This window comes from Gigantopelta aegis, chromosome 6 (assembly GCF_016097555.1).
Source record: "Gigantopelta aegis isolate Gae_Host chromosome 6, Gae_host_genome, whole genome shotgun sequence".
NCBI lineage: Eukaryota > Metazoa > Mollusca > Gastropoda > Neomphalida > Peltospiridae > Gigantopelta > Gigantopelta aegis.
The window spans coordinates 89206364-89225085 of NC_054704.1; the positions used below are offsets into that span (position 1 = coordinate 89206364).

General features: G+C 33.7%; 1 protein-coding gene across 2 annotated transcripts in view; it reads right to left on the bottom strand.

Annotated features, from left to right (window-relative positions):
- Window positions 1-18722, bottom strand: part of LOC121376048 (cyclin-dependent kinase-like 5) — a 47753-nt gene that overhangs the window by 20200 nt on the left and 8831 nt on the right. For both annotated transcript variants that reach the window (XM_041503826.1, XM_041503825.1), the window contains exons 3-8: window positions 15606-15640; window positions 12737-12782; window positions 9891-10027; window positions 6697-6817; window positions 5699-5758; window positions 4954-5044 (exon numbers count right to left, since the gene is read on the bottom strand). In XM_041503826.1, the coding sequence (XP_041359760.1) occupies window positions 4954-5044; window positions 5699-5758; window positions 6697-6817; window positions 9891-10027; window positions 12737-12782; window positions 15606-15640 (490 nt within the window). The remainder of the gene's footprint in view (window positions 1-4953; window positions 5045-5698; window positions 5759-6696; window positions 6818-9890; window positions 10028-12736; window positions 12783-15605; window positions 15641-18722) is intronic.

The following is an 18722-nucleotide window of genomic DNA, read 5'->3' on the forward strand; positions in this document are numbered from 1 at the left end:
GTAAATTATGAACATAATGTCCATATTAACTATTATACATTTTTAGTAATATTATTAAAATCAGTTGACATTTCAGCATGAAATTACACACATATATACTAAGAATATCCATCTACGTAACGCTAACATTTTATAGTTAGTTATATTATTTATGTTACCATGGTAACAGCTGCAAATTTCAATATACCATATTTTCATTAATAATTATGAAAACTTTAATTAAAAACTAATATTTTTCTTTTAAATTAAGTCTATGCTGTGATTTATTAACCATACTGCTTGATGTAAAGAAAAAATTATGTTGACAACCGCATTTGTTCTGAAAAATAGGGTCAGATGCGCATTCGGCTATCAACACATTTTTTAAAATTATGAACATAATTTCCAACATTAACTATTATACATTTCTGGTAATATTATTTAAATCATTTGACATTTCAGCATGAAATTATACACATATATCCTAAGAATATTCACCGACATAACACTAACATTTTATAGTCAGTTATATTATTTATGTTACCATGGCAACAGCTTCAACTTTCAATATACCATTTTATTAATAATTATGAAAACTTTATACATTTCTGGTAATATTATTAAAATCAGTTGCTTTTAATTTAAGTCTATGGTGTGATCTATTAACCATACTACTCGATTTAGAAAAAGAATTAAGTAGACAGCCAATTTTGTTTTTGAATAATAGGGTCAAATGCACATACCACCATCAACGCATTTTTGTAACTTGTGGACATTGTGTCCAACATTACATAGACACTAAAAATATGTATACTATCTCTATTACTTTATATAGCTTTGTCAAATGACACAAGATTTAAAAAAAGGTATATGCCCTTTCACTTCTTGTCATTTTCAAATGAACATTATTAATTCTGTTACCATGGTAACCAATGCAAAAAGAGGAACCATTTCCCATATGAAATGTTTTAAATGAATTTATTTGAATACAAATCACTGTATAATGATGTAATAATAAGCTCCTAGCTGTTTACAAGAGTAGTGTGAAAATTGTGAATTATGTTACCAAGGTAACCAATGCATAACAGAAAACAAATTAAAAAAAAAATATCATTTTCAAGGACTGAGAAAAAACAACAATGTATAGTGACATAATTGTACTATACCTGTAGAAAAGATATATGAAGCTTATTAATTCTGTTACCATGGTAACCAGTTCAAAACTATATGTTACCATGGTACCCAGATTGAAACTGTTACCATGGTAACCAATGCAAACTATGTTACCATGGTAAGGTATGTAAAACTGGAAACTATTTGCTGTGTGCATACAACTTTTGGGTCATAAGGTCAAAAGTAAAGGACACAGGTAATCAATAATTTGAGGGTACTTGAAAACTCCAGATCATAACTGCCACTACTAGGTGGCTATGCCTATTGCTATGGGGTTTGGAATCTTTTGAAATTGGACACTGCATTTCATGTACAACCTTTATGCAGCAGCTATCTTACTAGAATCATTCTAAAAATTATTAAAATGTATCCATTCATTCCCAAGATTTTAGGGTACATAATTTTACCCTTCATACTCTCTGGCAGAAACCCTGACCACTGATATTAGAATAATAGAAATAGTAAAAAGTATCAAAATGCATTTATATGTTATTGTGACACAGATTGCAAGTGCTTCACCACGGTAACAATTGTAAAAAAAAAAGATGTAAAATGTATTCACCTATATTTTTACCCAAACAAACATCAACATTGGGCCCTAAGTTAAATATGAAGGTATACAGTAATGAACAATTTGATGGTACAAAAAACTAAATGTCATAACCCAGTAAATTGCTGACCATGCCTTTGCACATGGGTGTGGGGAACCCATTTGAAATTGATTAACACTGGATTAAAATGACCAAATTTATGGTTTTGGGGATTTCCATTCTAAATTTATTTAAAATGGTCAGTATTTCTGAAGACATAATAGGGTACATTCATTTGTCTATATACTCTCTGGCAGAATTTGTCTCCTGACCACTGATATTGGGGTGGGGGGGGTTGGGGGAACCTAGAAATAGGGGGGGGTATTTTATGCATTTCAGGGGACACAACATTAACGAAATTCGCAAAATTTATATTTTTATGGCATTTCTGGACATGACAATTGGCTTAATTTTCCCCTATCTGTGCCCCACCCTTAAGAGAGGGGTAGAATGACCAAATTCACAAGGAAATGGGTCACGGATATGCAATTTCTATATAACTATTGTGAACTCAATCCTACCAAGGGGACATTCACAAGTTATATACACTGGTCATCTATTTACCTTTATATATCATTTGAATACTATCCAGGTATTGCATTTTGGGCAAATGAGCTGGCCTAAAACCTTTTCACGATGTATTTCCATCATTTTACTCTGACACAATATTAGTTGTAATCCATGTAAAAATATGTAGTGATTTATATGCACTATATATATATATATATATATATATATAGCTGTTCAGGGCTGTAACTAGGATTTAAACAATGAACCAATGAGCATGGAAGGTGTAAGACACCATTTTGCAGTCATTTCTGGGAGGTTACATACTTAAAACATCAGTATCAATAAACTATTTTTCTATTATTTTAACAACCCCCCCCCCCCCAATGCATTCCTCCCACGACAGGGGCGGGACGCAGCCCAGTGGTAAAGTGCAGTTGGTTTAGGATTGATTCCCATCAATGGGCTCACTGGGCTATTTTTCGTTCCAGCCAGTGCTCCATGACTGGTATATCAAAGACCATGGTATGTACTATCCTATCTTTGGGATGGTGTATATAAAAGATGCCTTGCTACTAATGGAAAAATGTAGGGGGTTTTCTCTCTAAGACTACTAGTATGTCAAAATTACCAAATGTTTGACATCCAATAGCCAATGATTAATAAATCAGTGTGCTCTAGTGGTGTCGTTAAATAAAAAATAAAACACATACACCATTGCCTCTAGCCATTAGCTGAGGCCCTGCTGTTTGGCAGTAAAGCTAATATGAATAATTGGTGTTATCCAGATTCAGGGATTTTCGTTCAACTCTGGCAGAAATCTGCCTGCAACCCCAACAAAAATGAGAGCCCGTACGCTTAGGCCTATGCCCAGGGCCGTAGCTAGGATTTTTTGTTTGGGGGCGAGGGGCAACTGAGTAGTTAATAGTCTAAAACTCCTTAAACGGTTAAGAAGAGAATTTTCTATAATGCTTTCCGGATTTTTTTGTTTTGTAGGGGTGGGAGAGGGAGAAAGGCAGGCTAATTTGTGCCCAAATTAAACGAAAATACCACCAACTAAAAAACAACATTTATTAGTTTTAGCGTTACTGCCAACCAGCTATATATAATATAGGGTTTCAAACGAAGCACTACACACTAGTATTGTGAGAGAAATGTTGGAACTACTAGTACACGATGAAAAGGTTTCAGGCCAGCTCAATTTGCCCGAATGTCTCTGTCGTATTCGCCCGAAATTTAGATTTTGGTACTAATAAATTTATCAAAATACAATAGATCCAACACAACTACAGTTTACCTCATGATGATTAATTTATCCCTATAACATTTGCAGATGTGTGCAGGGAATGGGTCGCCTGCCCCCCACCCCCCACCCCCTTTCCGGTCCCTGCTCGAGCAGATTAAAAAACAAAAACAAATTCAATACATATCCCCTATAAACTTCGCTCTCCATATGCCCCTACCTAAAATCCCAGCACACATGCCTGATTTTTTTTAAATTGTCATCTACCATACAAACATAATTACAAAACATTCAGTGCTTGTATACGCTAACTTATTCATAAAAAGCCATGTACGGCGCCCCCCCCCCCCCACCCACACAATCGTTCGATCCGCGACTGGTACAGTATAGTACATGCTTTAATCTATTTCAATAATAAAACAAAAAACCGGTGGCGCCACATAATTATGTGTGACACGCAACGAGAATGTTTTGTGATTGGTTATTGAAAATAATGTAGGTCAAGGTATTCCCCAGACTAGTTCAGAAGATATTCTTAACCTATCGTTTGTAATTCATTTTTAAAAAATGAAAACAAATATATATCCACTCAGTAGTGATTAATACCAATGTGAATGTAATATGTCATGTTGAAAAGGAAAAAGGAAAAACTGGCAGCAAAAAACCCCCACAACAAAACAACAACGAACACCGAGCACATGTACGTATTCGATCATATAGTCGACGTAACTGTTCAAGCAAACATACATGTAGCTAGTTAGAATATCGTCTGCTGTAGTATAAGTAACCACGTTGTAATTATTAATGAAAACAGTTAGCAGCACATGCAAACCATGTATACTACTGCTGTCAAATTGTATGGTGGGAAATGTGCTGTCACATGACCTGTTGTTTATAATAGAAATAGGGAAATGGCACTTTTCGATGACTGTTCATGCCGTCGGATTACAACTAGTTGATTGTGTTTGTACCTTTTTTTAGGCATTAAAAGTGATACTTGTTCTATTTTAATGCAACTATCATAATGTAGTTCATATATAATAGTATATTATGACAACTTTGTAGAGATAAAAGAAACCGCTACCAAAAAACAAGAAACCACAACAAACAATAGCACGCGCCATTTGACGGGCATTTTTTGTTTTAAAAAAAAACATAAGATGTACAACAACAATTTAGCAAATATTTGCATATGTCATTCTAAGACTATTTATTGATATTTTCTTACTTTGTTTTTGACAAAAATGTCAACAATTAATTTAGAAAACGATTTTTAAATGAAAACAATGCAAAGTGACGTCATTGTGATGACGCTTGACGTGTATACATGTCAACGGCAGGATAAGGGTTAAAGACATTTGTATTTAATGTAAAAAAAAAACCAATAACAGAAGCCCACATTATCAAGATGTTCATACTTGCAAAAAACTACAACACTGATATGAGTAGTACGAAATTTACCCAAGAAGCAATTCTGGTGATCTGTACCATCGAGTTGCAACGTAATCTGTGTACAGTCCATCATTTCCACCTGTGATATTCCGCGCAAAACCTACAAAGTAAAACATTATTTAAATAGATACCTATGCCTAGATTTTGTAACACAACCTATGTGTCATTCATGACTTTAATATTTTCAGTGCAAAACATATTCATCACACAGTAAGCACAGTTATGCCTACCAGGTCTAACTAGAAATGAGGTGTTTGTGTGGGGCGCAAGACACATTTTAGTAGCTCTGCAGGTGTTAGGTTTTGTTCAGAGACGATTAATTAATGACAACCAATTTAAATAGTAAATTTATCTTTTGAAATCAGAAACCAAAAATCATGACATCAAATCTTGTGTGCCCTGGACTGGGTCCCTGGCCTCCAAAGGTGAAACCCGGGGTGGTCATGCTCGAAACCTTAGTAGTATAGGAACATGTTAAACACATTATGTCAATGTCAATGTCAAATCTTGTCAAAAACAGAGCTTGGTGTTCTATACCCTGAACCAGCAAAAAACATTTAATTTTTTTTTTTTCAATAATTCCAGAATTGATGTAAAAAGCAAAGGAAAAGTGGTTTGGAAACAACAAATATGTTTCTATTTTTATGTTTGCATATGAACAGCATTTTAAATAACAATATTGCATTAATATAAATGTGTGGTTTTCAAAACCTGTTACATTAATGTTTTTAATTAAAAAAAGATAAAAACTCACCAAAGTCACACAATTTCAAGATGCCATTTTTGCTAATTAACAAATTTTCAGGTTTGATATCTGAAAATAAAACAATGTAATACAATGTAGATACTACAGGGAAAAATATTTCGAAATATTCACACAATTGTTTTTTACTTTGGTTACAGATTGTTCAGTTACATAAATCATATTTGTGTATCCTAATAATTACATGTACCTCATACTAACATTGAAATTAATTATCTTTTGAAGTCTGTTATTTTTAATTTCAAAGCATGTAATAGTTAATCACATAACCGACTGGCGGTTCGTGTGGATTTCAAGTGGTGTAAATAGAACAATGTTTTATGTGAAATATTGTGCCCTGAACTACATTCTAATTCTCAACAGCAACGAGTCGTGTTCCAATGATCGATTATAATTAAACAAAATTGATCGGTTTGGCTTTACCGACGTGATTGATTATAAAAATCCACAACTGATTGTGTGGGAAAATGTTAACTTTAATTGTTCCTCCAGTTTAGATGATGGAATTATGTGTTTTTATGTGTAAATAAATTAAAGTTATTAAATAGATATTAATTATAAAATTAGTGATTTGTAGTGTCTGATTCAGCCAAAAAAAAAGAAGAAAAAAAAGAAGATAAAACAGTTGCTGTTAGCAATTATGTTTTATCATTAATCTTTTTTTTTATTAATTATAAAATTAGTGATTTGTAGTGTCTGATTCAGCCAAAAAAAAAGAAAAAAAAAGAAGATAAAACAGTTGCTGTTAGCAATTATGTTTTATCATTAATCTTTTTTTTTATTAATTATAAAATTAGTGATTTGTAGTGTCTGATTCAGCCAAAAAAAAAGAAAAAAAAAGAAGATAAAACAGTTGCTGTTAGCAATTATGTTTTATCATTAATCTTTTTTTTTTTGCTGAGGTATTAAGATGATTACTTCCCAGGAAGAAAACACAAGAACAGATAATAAGAATAGCACTGGTTGAAAGTTGTAATAAGTAGTCAAACCTCTGTGAATGATTTCATTGGAATGGCACCACTGAATGGCTTTGCAAAGCTGAAAGGTGTAGCTGCGCACTTTCTCCAGTTCTACACCGTTAGGCATGTCCTCCAGTAACTCCAACATGTTCTGCAAGCACAAGATAAAGTATCACCTTTTTGTATCATTAATCAGGAACTTTCTCCGTTTCTGTTTAACATGTAAACTTCTAGCTGTATCAACAAGATACCCAGATGCAAAACATTTTTTGTTTTCTTTTTGTGAAATCACATTTTAATAGATTTACGTTAATATATACTAAGACAATGATTTTTAAGCAATTTGGTAAATGTGCTTAAATGAAAGAAACTTGTGACTTTCAAAATATAATCAGACACTGAATTTAACTGATACACCATTTGTCAGTATAAGTAACAGGAGATTTTCAATACAAAATGAAATGTGTAAATGCCATGTCACCGAATATAGCTTACATGTAATGCAGTAGTACCAAATTGCTAAAGGTTTTTGACATTCCACATATGCATGTCGCATATTGATAATAGAGCAAAGATGTTTTTAAAATGGAAAAAGATAAAATATTTGTCTTTGCTACTGAATAAATGTTTTAGAAAAAGCAGTAATGGAGCAGCAGAGACAAGTGAGAACATTTCAGATTTTTTAATGGCTGGTTACATACTTGTCATACTTTGCTTAGTACCAAATTTATAATGATTCAAAATATGTTCTGTATTCTTCATTATCTACTAGTTAGACATTTTAATTGAATAAGATAATTATATATCATGTGTAAACTTTAATTTGGTTTTGGTACATGTTGTTGCTTGAAGACATTCTTTTAGATGGTATTTTTGTTATATGCGCTGTACATATAAATGGTAAATTTTGATATGGTCAAGCATCATAATTAAAAGTCATCAAAGCCTATTTTCTCAACCTGTATTAATATGATACAATATCAACATTGGTTTTCAAATCCTAATGCCAAGACAAACATTTTGATGTATCTCTGCCTATGCTGAACTCCCAATTGGACTATCTAGAAAAATATAGGACTTTTTGCTACTCTGCTGCTCTACTACACAATATTACATATTTTACATATTTCCACATCCTAATTAAAATATTCTACTCAAATGTGTGATTTTAATGAACCATCATATATTATCCAATTAAATATCTTGCTCTTAACACACACAAAAAAAAGGTCTAAAAAAGAAGAAGAAGAAGAAGAAAAAGAGACCGTTATAAAAAGGAATCTATTGATCCAAATCCATTTACACATTACATAAACATATTCTGGAAGTATTGTGAAAAGGTGTTTATTTAAGGCCGGTGAACTGTGCATAAATAGACGCGGCAGTACTAAAAATATCAATATCAATATCACTCTAACTATCGCAGTGGACAAACAGAAGTGTGGTCACGCATGACAGTAATACATAAAATACAAATGCCGGAGGATTGAATGGCAGGCACTAGCTTTTAGTGAACAACAGAAGTTGATTAATATTCACTTGAATGCAGTCCTCCATGAATACCAAAGGCAGGCCCAACCTATCAAAGGGTAATCTGTTCCATATTTAGAAGACATCTCGGCAGACAGGCCACTTTACGCAATAATCACATAAAGAATGTCTATAGCTGGACACAGAGCGACACTGAGCCTGTTGTCTGTTACATCAAATATAACCTAAGGATTAACATTTGGTTTGACTTCACAATCCACAGCTTGCCAGCTACATTCCAAAAGAATTAAGCCATACAAGCCCAACAAGAATCGCTATATATATATATATATCATATAATATCTTACATTTTCAGTGCAATCAAAGTATGTGGTATTTTTCAGATCACATACTTTAAGAATTTGATAACTTTGCAAATTAGATGTAAATTAGTCGAGGTCTCGGCACTAGATTTATTGACATTTAAGCAAATGTACTTGGGTGACACTCCATGATTGACGTATGCATTCAGTCATCAAATACAAACATTCCAATGGCAATTTGACACTGAAAGCTGTCCAGCGTTCAGAAAACAAAAAACGTTAGGCATAACTTTATTTTGATGTAAGGACATCCAAAATAACGTCATTCGAGTTTGACGTCATTGCCATTAAAAAATTACACCGCGCCACATATTCTTACGCCATTTGAATATCTAGTAATGGCGGACTGGAATTAAAGTTGTGTGTACAGTTTACAAAAACACGTTGTATTAAGCTTGAGCTTATATGATAAAGAGATTATTACCCTCGTGTATTTCGGTATCGTCAATATCATATATTAGGAATAAAAATAATGTATGATGCTCGCCAGAGGCTCGCATAATACAATTTTTATTCGTAATATATGATATTGACGATACTGAAATACACGAGGGTATAACCTCTATCTATATATATATATATATTATTCAATTTCTCAACTAAATACACTTTATTTTGTTAGTGAATATCAAAATATTAAGTAACAGGCAGAAATTCTAATTATATTAACAAATACCGGTACATGGTGAAGGAAGGAAGGAAATGTTTTATTTAACGACGCACTCAACACATTTTATTTACGGTTATATGGCATCAAATATATGGTTAAGGACCACACAGATATTGAGAGAGGAAACCCGCTGCCAACACTTCATGGGATACTTTTTTCAATTAGCAGCAAGGGATCTTTTATATGCACCATCCCACAGACAGGATAGTACATACCATGGCCTTTGTTACACCAGTTGTGGAGCACTGGCTGGAACAAGAAAGGTACATGGTGAAAACTCAACCATAATGGCTGGAATGGTTAATTTAATGTAAATTTTGCAATTCATTCTTTAACATCAACATCTATGAATAAAATAATCAGCAATTAAAACCGAGTTGTGGTGGTGGTGATTATTTTATATGTAAGTAAGCCATATCCACTTTTAATATGTAAAAATAATGTATGCTACAAGGTCTAAATCAATAACATACATATACAGTGAAACCTCTCAAAACCGGACCCTCTGTAACCCGGAATTCCTTCAAAACTGGACATTTTTCGAAACCCCTTTTTAAATATTTATCCAGAAGAAAACCTCTCTAAACCGGATACCTCTTAAAACCGGACTTTTTACTTAGACCGAGGGTGTCCGGCTTAGAGGGGTTTCACTGTACAACCAATTTGAAGATTATCCAATGGAGCGTAAATGACCTAGTTACCTTTTCGACATATTCAAAGACGAGGTAGAGCTTGCCCTTGCGTCGGAAGGCTTCCCGCAGTTCCACAATGTTTTCCTGCTTCAGGGCGCGCAGCATCTTCAGCTCGCGCAGTGTCGTTCTCTTCACATCTTCATTTTCTAGACACAGTACAAAAACAAATATCACAATACTGCCCAGTGTCTCACCGACCAGGCATAACTTGATAATAACACGATTAAAAGAATAATATTGGAAATAAAATGTTTGCAGGATTTTGAAAAGTAGAGCTTACTGTAAGTTGGCTAGCAATGAAATCTGGAATTGCAGAAATAGAGAATACTACATGAGTGGCCATAGGCTACTATTTATCTAACGAGTTGTTTTAAAAAAGTATTTAAATGAGCAAAAATAAGCTGGAAACATTTCTATAAACAACAAATTAGTAGCTAACAGACATGAATTAGTATGCTATTGCATACAAAACAAAACATTTAGTTTGTTTTGTTTAACGACACCACTTACTAAAGCACATTGATTTATTAATCATCAGTTATTGGATGTCGAACATTTGGTAATTTTAACATATAGTCTTACAGTGGAAACCTGCTACATTTTTCCATTAGTAGCAAGGGATCTTTTATATTGTATCCCACAGTCATAAAACACATACCACAGCTTTGGCATACCAGTCGTGGTGCACTGGCTGGAAATGTCAACAATTTAAACGTTTTTCCCCCAACTAAAACTGATTTACAGTACTCGCACTTGCTGTTAACTTGTGCATCATAAAGATATCAGTCCCAGGTTAACTTATATCTCACAGCAATCAATTTCGGTCTTGCTCATTTTATTGGGATAGTATGGCTGTGGAAAACAGATCATCACTATGGAACAACCAGTCACAAGTCTTGAAAGTGATCTCCAATGTATGTTGGAGATTAAAATGATCTATAATGGGAATCTCTCACATGGGTGTGTAAAATGCTTTAACAGCATTACAATACAAATTAATTTGATTTTGTATTTCGGAACTCTAAGTTACTTAAATGTCTTATATAATAAGCAGGCAATATTTTGTTCAGTATCACGTCACGATTCACTATGCAAGTTTAAGAGATCACTACACAATTTTAAAACATAAAATAGTACTTGCTACCCAATAATCAATTTTCAACTGACTAGAAATACCACTGATCAAAATTTTAAAAACAAAATATTCCCTATTAAGTGGAAATATTATTAATCAGTGTATTAAAGAAATCGACCACTGTTAACTTATACAGGCAGATGTGGTTAAACCATGGTGGATGGGATCTTGAAATCAACCAACCATTTAACCTGTTATACATTCAAATAGGTCAAGTGGGTTGAGGCGTATATGACTTCAATGTGAAGTATTCCCAACAATAAAATATACCAATAGTTAAAAAAGAAACACAAAATCCTAAACCCCAAAATAAGATGTTTGGATTCTAAATTAAAAGAAAAGGTAATATGTTGTTGCTGACTTAAAATATGAAAACAAATATTCAACTCAATATGAAAAGAATTTACTAAGAAATATATTAACTAGATAGTTAAAACAACATTTAATTAACAAATGAGACAGCTACTAAATACTATTTCTATGTCAGTCTGTCTGTCTCTCTCTGTCTCTCTGTCTCTCTCACACACATTTTTATTTTAATTAAGTCCCATCCAATTTAATAGAGGATCATTTTGTACTCTTACAAGCAACACAAACAGCAATTTTCGAACAAATAGAATCTCACATAATACACACACACAAGGCATACAGTGGCTAATCTCATGTACTAACAGTCACGTAAGGGGAGACTTAATAACAAGTACCGCAATCAATAGCTAGATAAACAGTGTGGAGAAACATGAAACATATCGGTGGCCCCATTCACAGTCCATTAATTGCAACAAAGCAAACCAATAAAACGACCGGTGTTCAGTCTACGGTAATCAATCAACATTATTTGGTATCAATACTGAGGCCCTGGTTAGGAAGTAAATTCAAACTGCAGGAATAAAAACACAAACCAAAAAGAATGTACTGGTATCATCTGTCCAATAGTCAATAAGTACCTGTTTATTTGTCTAGCAACCAGAGACACCCAATCTGTTTGGTATTTGTATTCCCAAAGGAAATCATGCAATCATGGTGTTACCTTGATATGATGTGGCCAAGCTTGCAAATTAAAAATTCAAACCACACCTTAATGTTCGTTATACATCAAACACTCGGCTATTCAAACAGCAGGTTTGACACTACTTAGAATCTGCAGTCAAGGATGACATATTATAAAAGTTTGAACAGATTGATTCCCTACCTGTAGTTAAAGATCGACACTGCCAATAAAGACAGGAATAAACTTTAAGACAAATACTGCTTGCTACACTGACTAGCACAAACTGGCCTGACTAAATGTTGTTTGTTTTTTTCAGCCACACTTCATCATTTTTCTTTCTTTTTCCTCCAACTAATGCTGTAGCTCATGAAAATAATGTGGACAATGTGCCAGGTGCTTCAACTCAATAATTACTGAACTTGACACATTTTATTTTCCAACCAACTAATAACACACCACAAAACATGCAAGCAATACAAATCTAAAGATAATACTTTTTAAAAATATATTATTTTGAACAGCTATTTAATTTAATGATCCAAAACAACTACAGTAGTGTCTAATGTACTAGTAACAATACATCTGCAATCATTATAAATTGTTTTCACTTTTAGCAACACACTAAAAATAGCTATTACCCATCTTAGCAGCAGGTACACAACTTTAGCACAGCAAAGTCACAACATAAATAAACTGTAAACATTTTAAAAAATTAAAACAACACACTACCTTCACTATCTTTAAACTTCTTAATTGCAACCATGTCTCCATTTTCCTACAAAAGATCAAAAAAAAATCCAAACATTAAAGAACTTTTTTCAGACATGGTTAAGTAGTGTTAAAATTTGATTCCATCTATACTGTAACTAAACATTAAAGGAAAAATGTCTACATATTCCATATATGACTATATGCTTAATAAGAGGCACATGGGCCTAAATGGTCACCTCAGTAAATTGTTGACCCCACCTACCAGACTCACTGAGTGCACGACACCCATTTAAAAATTATTATTATGTTGTTGTTGTTTTGGGTTTTTAGTTTGTTTGTTTGGGGTTTTTTTGTGTGGGTTTTTTTTTTGGGGGGGGGGGGGGGGGTTGGGTGTGTGTGTGTGGGTGTGTGTGGACTGTCCAGAATGACCAAATTCATGATTTTGATTCTCTGTGGGTCGAAGAAACTTCCCACCAATAGTTTTTGGAAATGGTCTAGTAATTGTGAACTTCATCCCTCCCAAGACACATACATGTGATCCTATATTAATAAAAATTCAAAACTTTGATAAACAATCTAATGACCGTTACATATATATAAAGACTTTTCGTTTATAGCATTTCTGAAAGTAAAGAAGAAGATTTTTTTTTTAATTTGATTAATTTCTCCCAATAGGGCGATGTTTAAAAATTGGCTTAATCTTCCCTTCTTGGGCTCCGCTGCTAATGCTCTTGGGGGGGGGGGGGGGGGGGGGGGGGGGGGGGGGGGGGGGGGGGGGGGGGGGGGGAGAGGGAGGGAGGGAGGGAGGGAGGGAGAGAGGGGGGGATGGAGAAGAGTCAGAATTACCAGATTTACAAATTTGTTTCTCCATGTGCCAAAAAGGTGTCCCAAAAAATTAGACTGGAATTCTTAAATGCATTTCTCTATATACAATGTATCTATAATGAACTTCACCCCCTCCGTGGGGACAAATAGGGGACCTGACATCAATGACATTAAAAAATTAGATAAACCAAGTAGTTTGGGAGAAGAGAGAAGAAGTCTAAAATGTGAAAACTTTACACACAAAAAAAGTCAATTACTGCATGGCGGACATCGTACGACTATAGCCGAACACAAGATAGCAATAGGTCGCTTGTGCCTTTGGCTTAGGCGACCTAAATATGTCCCATGTTCTTTGTATAATTCATACATCGAGAAATAAAGATTTGATTTGATACACAGACCGATAAAATAGCAGGGACCTATTGTACAATCATTGCACTTCTATAGGCTATCTACTGATCTACCACTAGACACATGTTGCTCTTTCACAGGGCAAATCATAAGTACTAAAAAAGCAGATTTATGGCCCCATAGGATGCATAATCCGCTTTTGTTATTTGTATTGTAAGTCAAGCAGAACATAAATATTGTATGTAACAAGAGGCCATTCGTGATGTGCATCGTGTTGTAAGAGATTATAGTGCCGTCTTGCTGAACTCATAACAATCCTACTAACATAACATTTACTATAGGCTTTAGAAGCACAATGATTGTGGGTTAGGGAATAACAATTGATGAATTTGAAAGTCAAAAGAACTGAAAATATATACAGGTCCATGCTTTACATAAGCACAGTGAAGCAGTTAATCTGTGGCCAAATACACATTTTAGATTACACAATTATACTTAGGAAAAGCACAACAGTAAAAAAGAAATAATACCCATTTGAGATTTATAACATTAATCACTGTCAAAACACACCGGCCATAACTTATTTTTAGTATCCAACTGGGGTTTACTCTTACAATCGGATGTTTACCCAGGAAAGAGATGAATGGGTTAGAGTAGAAAACAGCTGCTGCCAGCATATAGGCTATGCTTATTTGTACGGTACCAGTGGTGGATCCAGAAAATCCTCTCTTTTTTGGGGTGGGGCAATGACATGTGGCTGAAGGCTACAAACGTTCCCAAAGGGATTCCTCGGATTCTTCAACGTAGAAAGTGAAAAAAAAATATATATACATATATAACTGTTGCAAATTTTTTTTATGGGGGACAGGCCCCTACAATGCCCACCCACTGATGTACGGGTTCCCATTTTTGTAAGGGCGCAGGCTTGTTTTTGCCAGAATTAAACGAAAATGCCTGAATCTGAAGAAAAAACCTCCCATTTATTTATATTATCATTATAATCAAACAGCTATATAGGGTTGCATATGAATCACTACACATTTTTATATGCATTACAACTAATTTTGAGGGTAGAATGATGGAAGTACATGGTAAAAAGGTATCAAGTTAGCACATTTTGCCCAAATATCTATAATTATTGCCCGAATTTGATGTTTGATACCACCAGACATTGTAACTTTTAGCATTATACTCACTTATTGTCAATGGATTTCAGTTATTTGCTTATATCCAATCGAAACCTTGGGGATGAATAAATAATTGCAGACCTCGACTACCTGGGCTATTTGTCCAGGATAGTGGTATCATGATGCAATGTGGTCAAGTGCCATCCCGAGTTTCACTAATCTGCTCATTGCCACAAAGTAACAGACACTGAATCATTAGGCTTACAGAATCTCGATAATCTAAGTTATTACTGTCAACCTTAGTATGCTACAAACTTACACAGAATTTGTAATGATTTTCAGAAATAATAAACACCGTTATCTGTGAACAAATTAACCCTTTTCCAATCTGGATTTATTTCAAGATCTTACCAACTAGAAGATACCATATTTAAAAAATATATTGTCACAATTTTGGAATACAAACAGCAATTTTAAAAGCACCTTTAGAGACATAATTATTTATGTGTAAAAGCATTTCAACATACTAAAATAGACAGTTTGATTGGAAATGGTCCTGGATAAGTTTATTCAAAACATCTTACCTTATGACGACATTTTAATACCACTCCATAGGCACCTAAAATAGATATAAATGGATGAATAAATTACTAATATACATTTATCGATATCTCAGCATAAAAATATATTAGCTAAATTGGAAATAGATGCAATGATCACAGGTAAAACATATTCTACATTTAACATTTATATTAAATTTATATTAAATATAGAGGAATTTGAAGAAAAAAAAGGGACCTTGAATGATCAACATTCTTGTTAGAATTGGCCAAATTCCTGGTCCTGGTTTTCTAAATGTTTATATTTTTTATATCTGACTAACTAAATGGTCAAAAAGAAAACAGTTACTACATTATAGATCCCCTATTTTTCAGTACCCAATCTGGACTGGCAACCAACATGTCCGTAACATTGTATCAGTATACTTATTTGAAACATGACTGTATACATTAACCAGTAAGAGGTGGTTCAACAACTGATGCTGGACTGTTCTTAACAAGAACATTAAATTGCTGACCAACCCCTTATAGTTAATAAATGAAGTCATGTTAAAGACATACATACATACATACATATATATTGAATTATTTGTCATCAAAAAATATTATATATTACTTTTTGTTATTCATTTTAAAAATCAATAATAATATGATGAACTGAAAGTAAAGTTTGTTTTATTTAACGATGCCACTAGAGCACATTGATTTTTTATATTATCATCGGCTATTGGACGTTAAACATATGGTCATTCTGACACTGTTTTTAAGAGGAAACTCGCTGTCGCCACATAGGCTACTCTTTTACGACAGGCAGCAAGGGATCTTTTATTTGCGCTTCCCACAGGCAGGGTAGCACAAACCATGGCCTTTGTTGAACCAGTTATGGATCACTGGTCGGTGCAAGTGGTTTACACCTACCCACTGAGCCTTGCGGAGCACTCACTCAGGGTTTGGAGTCGGTATCTGGATTAAAAATCCCATGCCTCAACTGGGATCTGAACCCAGTACCTACCAGCCTGTAGACCGATGGTCTAACCACGATGCCACCAAGGCCGGTATGATGAACTGAAAGGTAAAAACCTGTCGGTTTTTTAACCTCCTCAATACTCAAAAACAAGAAAAAACCCATAACTGATACCTATTTTTATACAAAGATTGTGTTTTAATTTGTAATAATTTGTTACTAAACTCCATGTAAATTATTAACATTATTTTTAGAACTATTTGTGTCTATACACTGACTGCTCCATTTACATTTTCTGACTAAGTCTACTATGGCGAAAGCACTATATTATGTGTTTATTTCACTGCTTTTAAATCAACTTCCAAGTGGGACACTTAATCTGAATTATAATATTCTATTACTTCAAAAAAATAAACCAGATTAAACAACTCAATATTTTAATTAGGACAAAAATGACACTAGAACAACAACAGCAACAATTAAAAAACCTGAAAACTTTGCAGAGTTTATTAATTCATTAATTTGTTTTTATACTGAACTGAAAATAAATATTAAAGTTGTTTTTTTGTGCTTCTTTTTTTGCATTTGAAAAATAAAACAATCAGAAAAACTGAAATGACACCTGACTTACAAGAGCAGACATGTACTGATCTCATGCAAAATGAAATACAAATACAGCCTGCCATAGTGCTGAAGTTATAATTTGTGATAATAAATGGATGAGCATCCTGATGCATATTGTGTAAGTTAGTTTTTGTATAATCTTAATTCAAAGACAGAAGGGTGAATTTAATACAGAAATCAACACAAGTTTGTAAAATGTTCCAACTCCACGTCAGTTGTGACCTATAACAATTAAGGTATTTGTGGATGACTATGGGTCACGAAATATGCGTCAGTATGTGTGGATGACTATGGGTCATGAAACACACGTCAGTATGTGTGACTGACACGCCATCACACAGCCTGGTCTATGTATGTACATGCATGTAGGGCACTAATCAAGGAATCTTCACGTAATTAGCTGCCAGGGAAACAGCACGCACGCTCAGTAATATTTTATGTAAAACCAGATGCAAAGCTTCAGCAGGGTTGACAATTAGCAGTTGCCCAAGATCTTCTTTTTTAATGTCTCTTTCTTTCTTTCTTTCTTATTTTAAAATAAATTTTCATACTAAAATAGAAATATGATATCATAATTCCACCATTATTTTATGTTTCTTTGTGACTACTTTTGAAGCTGGTTAAATTTAACAAGCATTCTGAGAGTACTGCTAAAGCAATACATGTCCTTTACCAGGGGCCAACAAATTTTCTTATCATAAAAAAATTAGTTAATTGCCATAAAAGTCAAACTTGATTTGTAACAGTCCATGATAAAGATATATAAAAAATTTCAGCTCAATATCTTGAGGCATTGCCCCCAAAAAAGTCTGAAAAACTATTTTTTATATCTCAAGGGGCATAACTCTGTCAAAAATGTGTATATCGCCGTGAAAGTAAAACTTGATCTGTAACTGTACATGATAAAGCTATATAAAATATTTTCAATATCTTGAGGCATTGCGGGGAAAAGTCTGGAAAACTATAAATTAGACAGATGGACAGACAGACAGACGTATGGAGATGAAACCTATTTTCCCCTCCGGTTGGACCGGTAGAGGACTAATAAAGACCAGTATAATATATAAAAAAAATTTAAAAACAATTATTCTGGCTCAGCTGGCAAGCATGAAAGTAAAGTTTCCACCCTGTTTCAGTCTGCAAAACCAGATCCTGTTTATACTATCTAGGTCCCAACATGATAAGGTTTTGGCAGGTTTGACTGTGTTATTATTGCTTATCAATGAAATATATAGAACATTATTTGATTTAAAATACTCTGATCTCGATGTCCCAGAACAACATGTAAACTGACCACTTGTGTTTCAAAACAAACAAGGAATAAACAAATGTTTAATGACACCACAGCACACACAAAACCAACATTTATTGTTAACCAACTCCTTATAGTCAGTGACATATATACTGGTATGCTAAATTATTTTTTAACAGCAAATATTAAACGACTGTTTACTATTCATTTTAAAAATCAATAATAATTATGATGAACAAAAAGATAAAAACCTTTTGGATTTTGGATTTTTAATCTCTCTGACCCAAGATCATTTTCATAA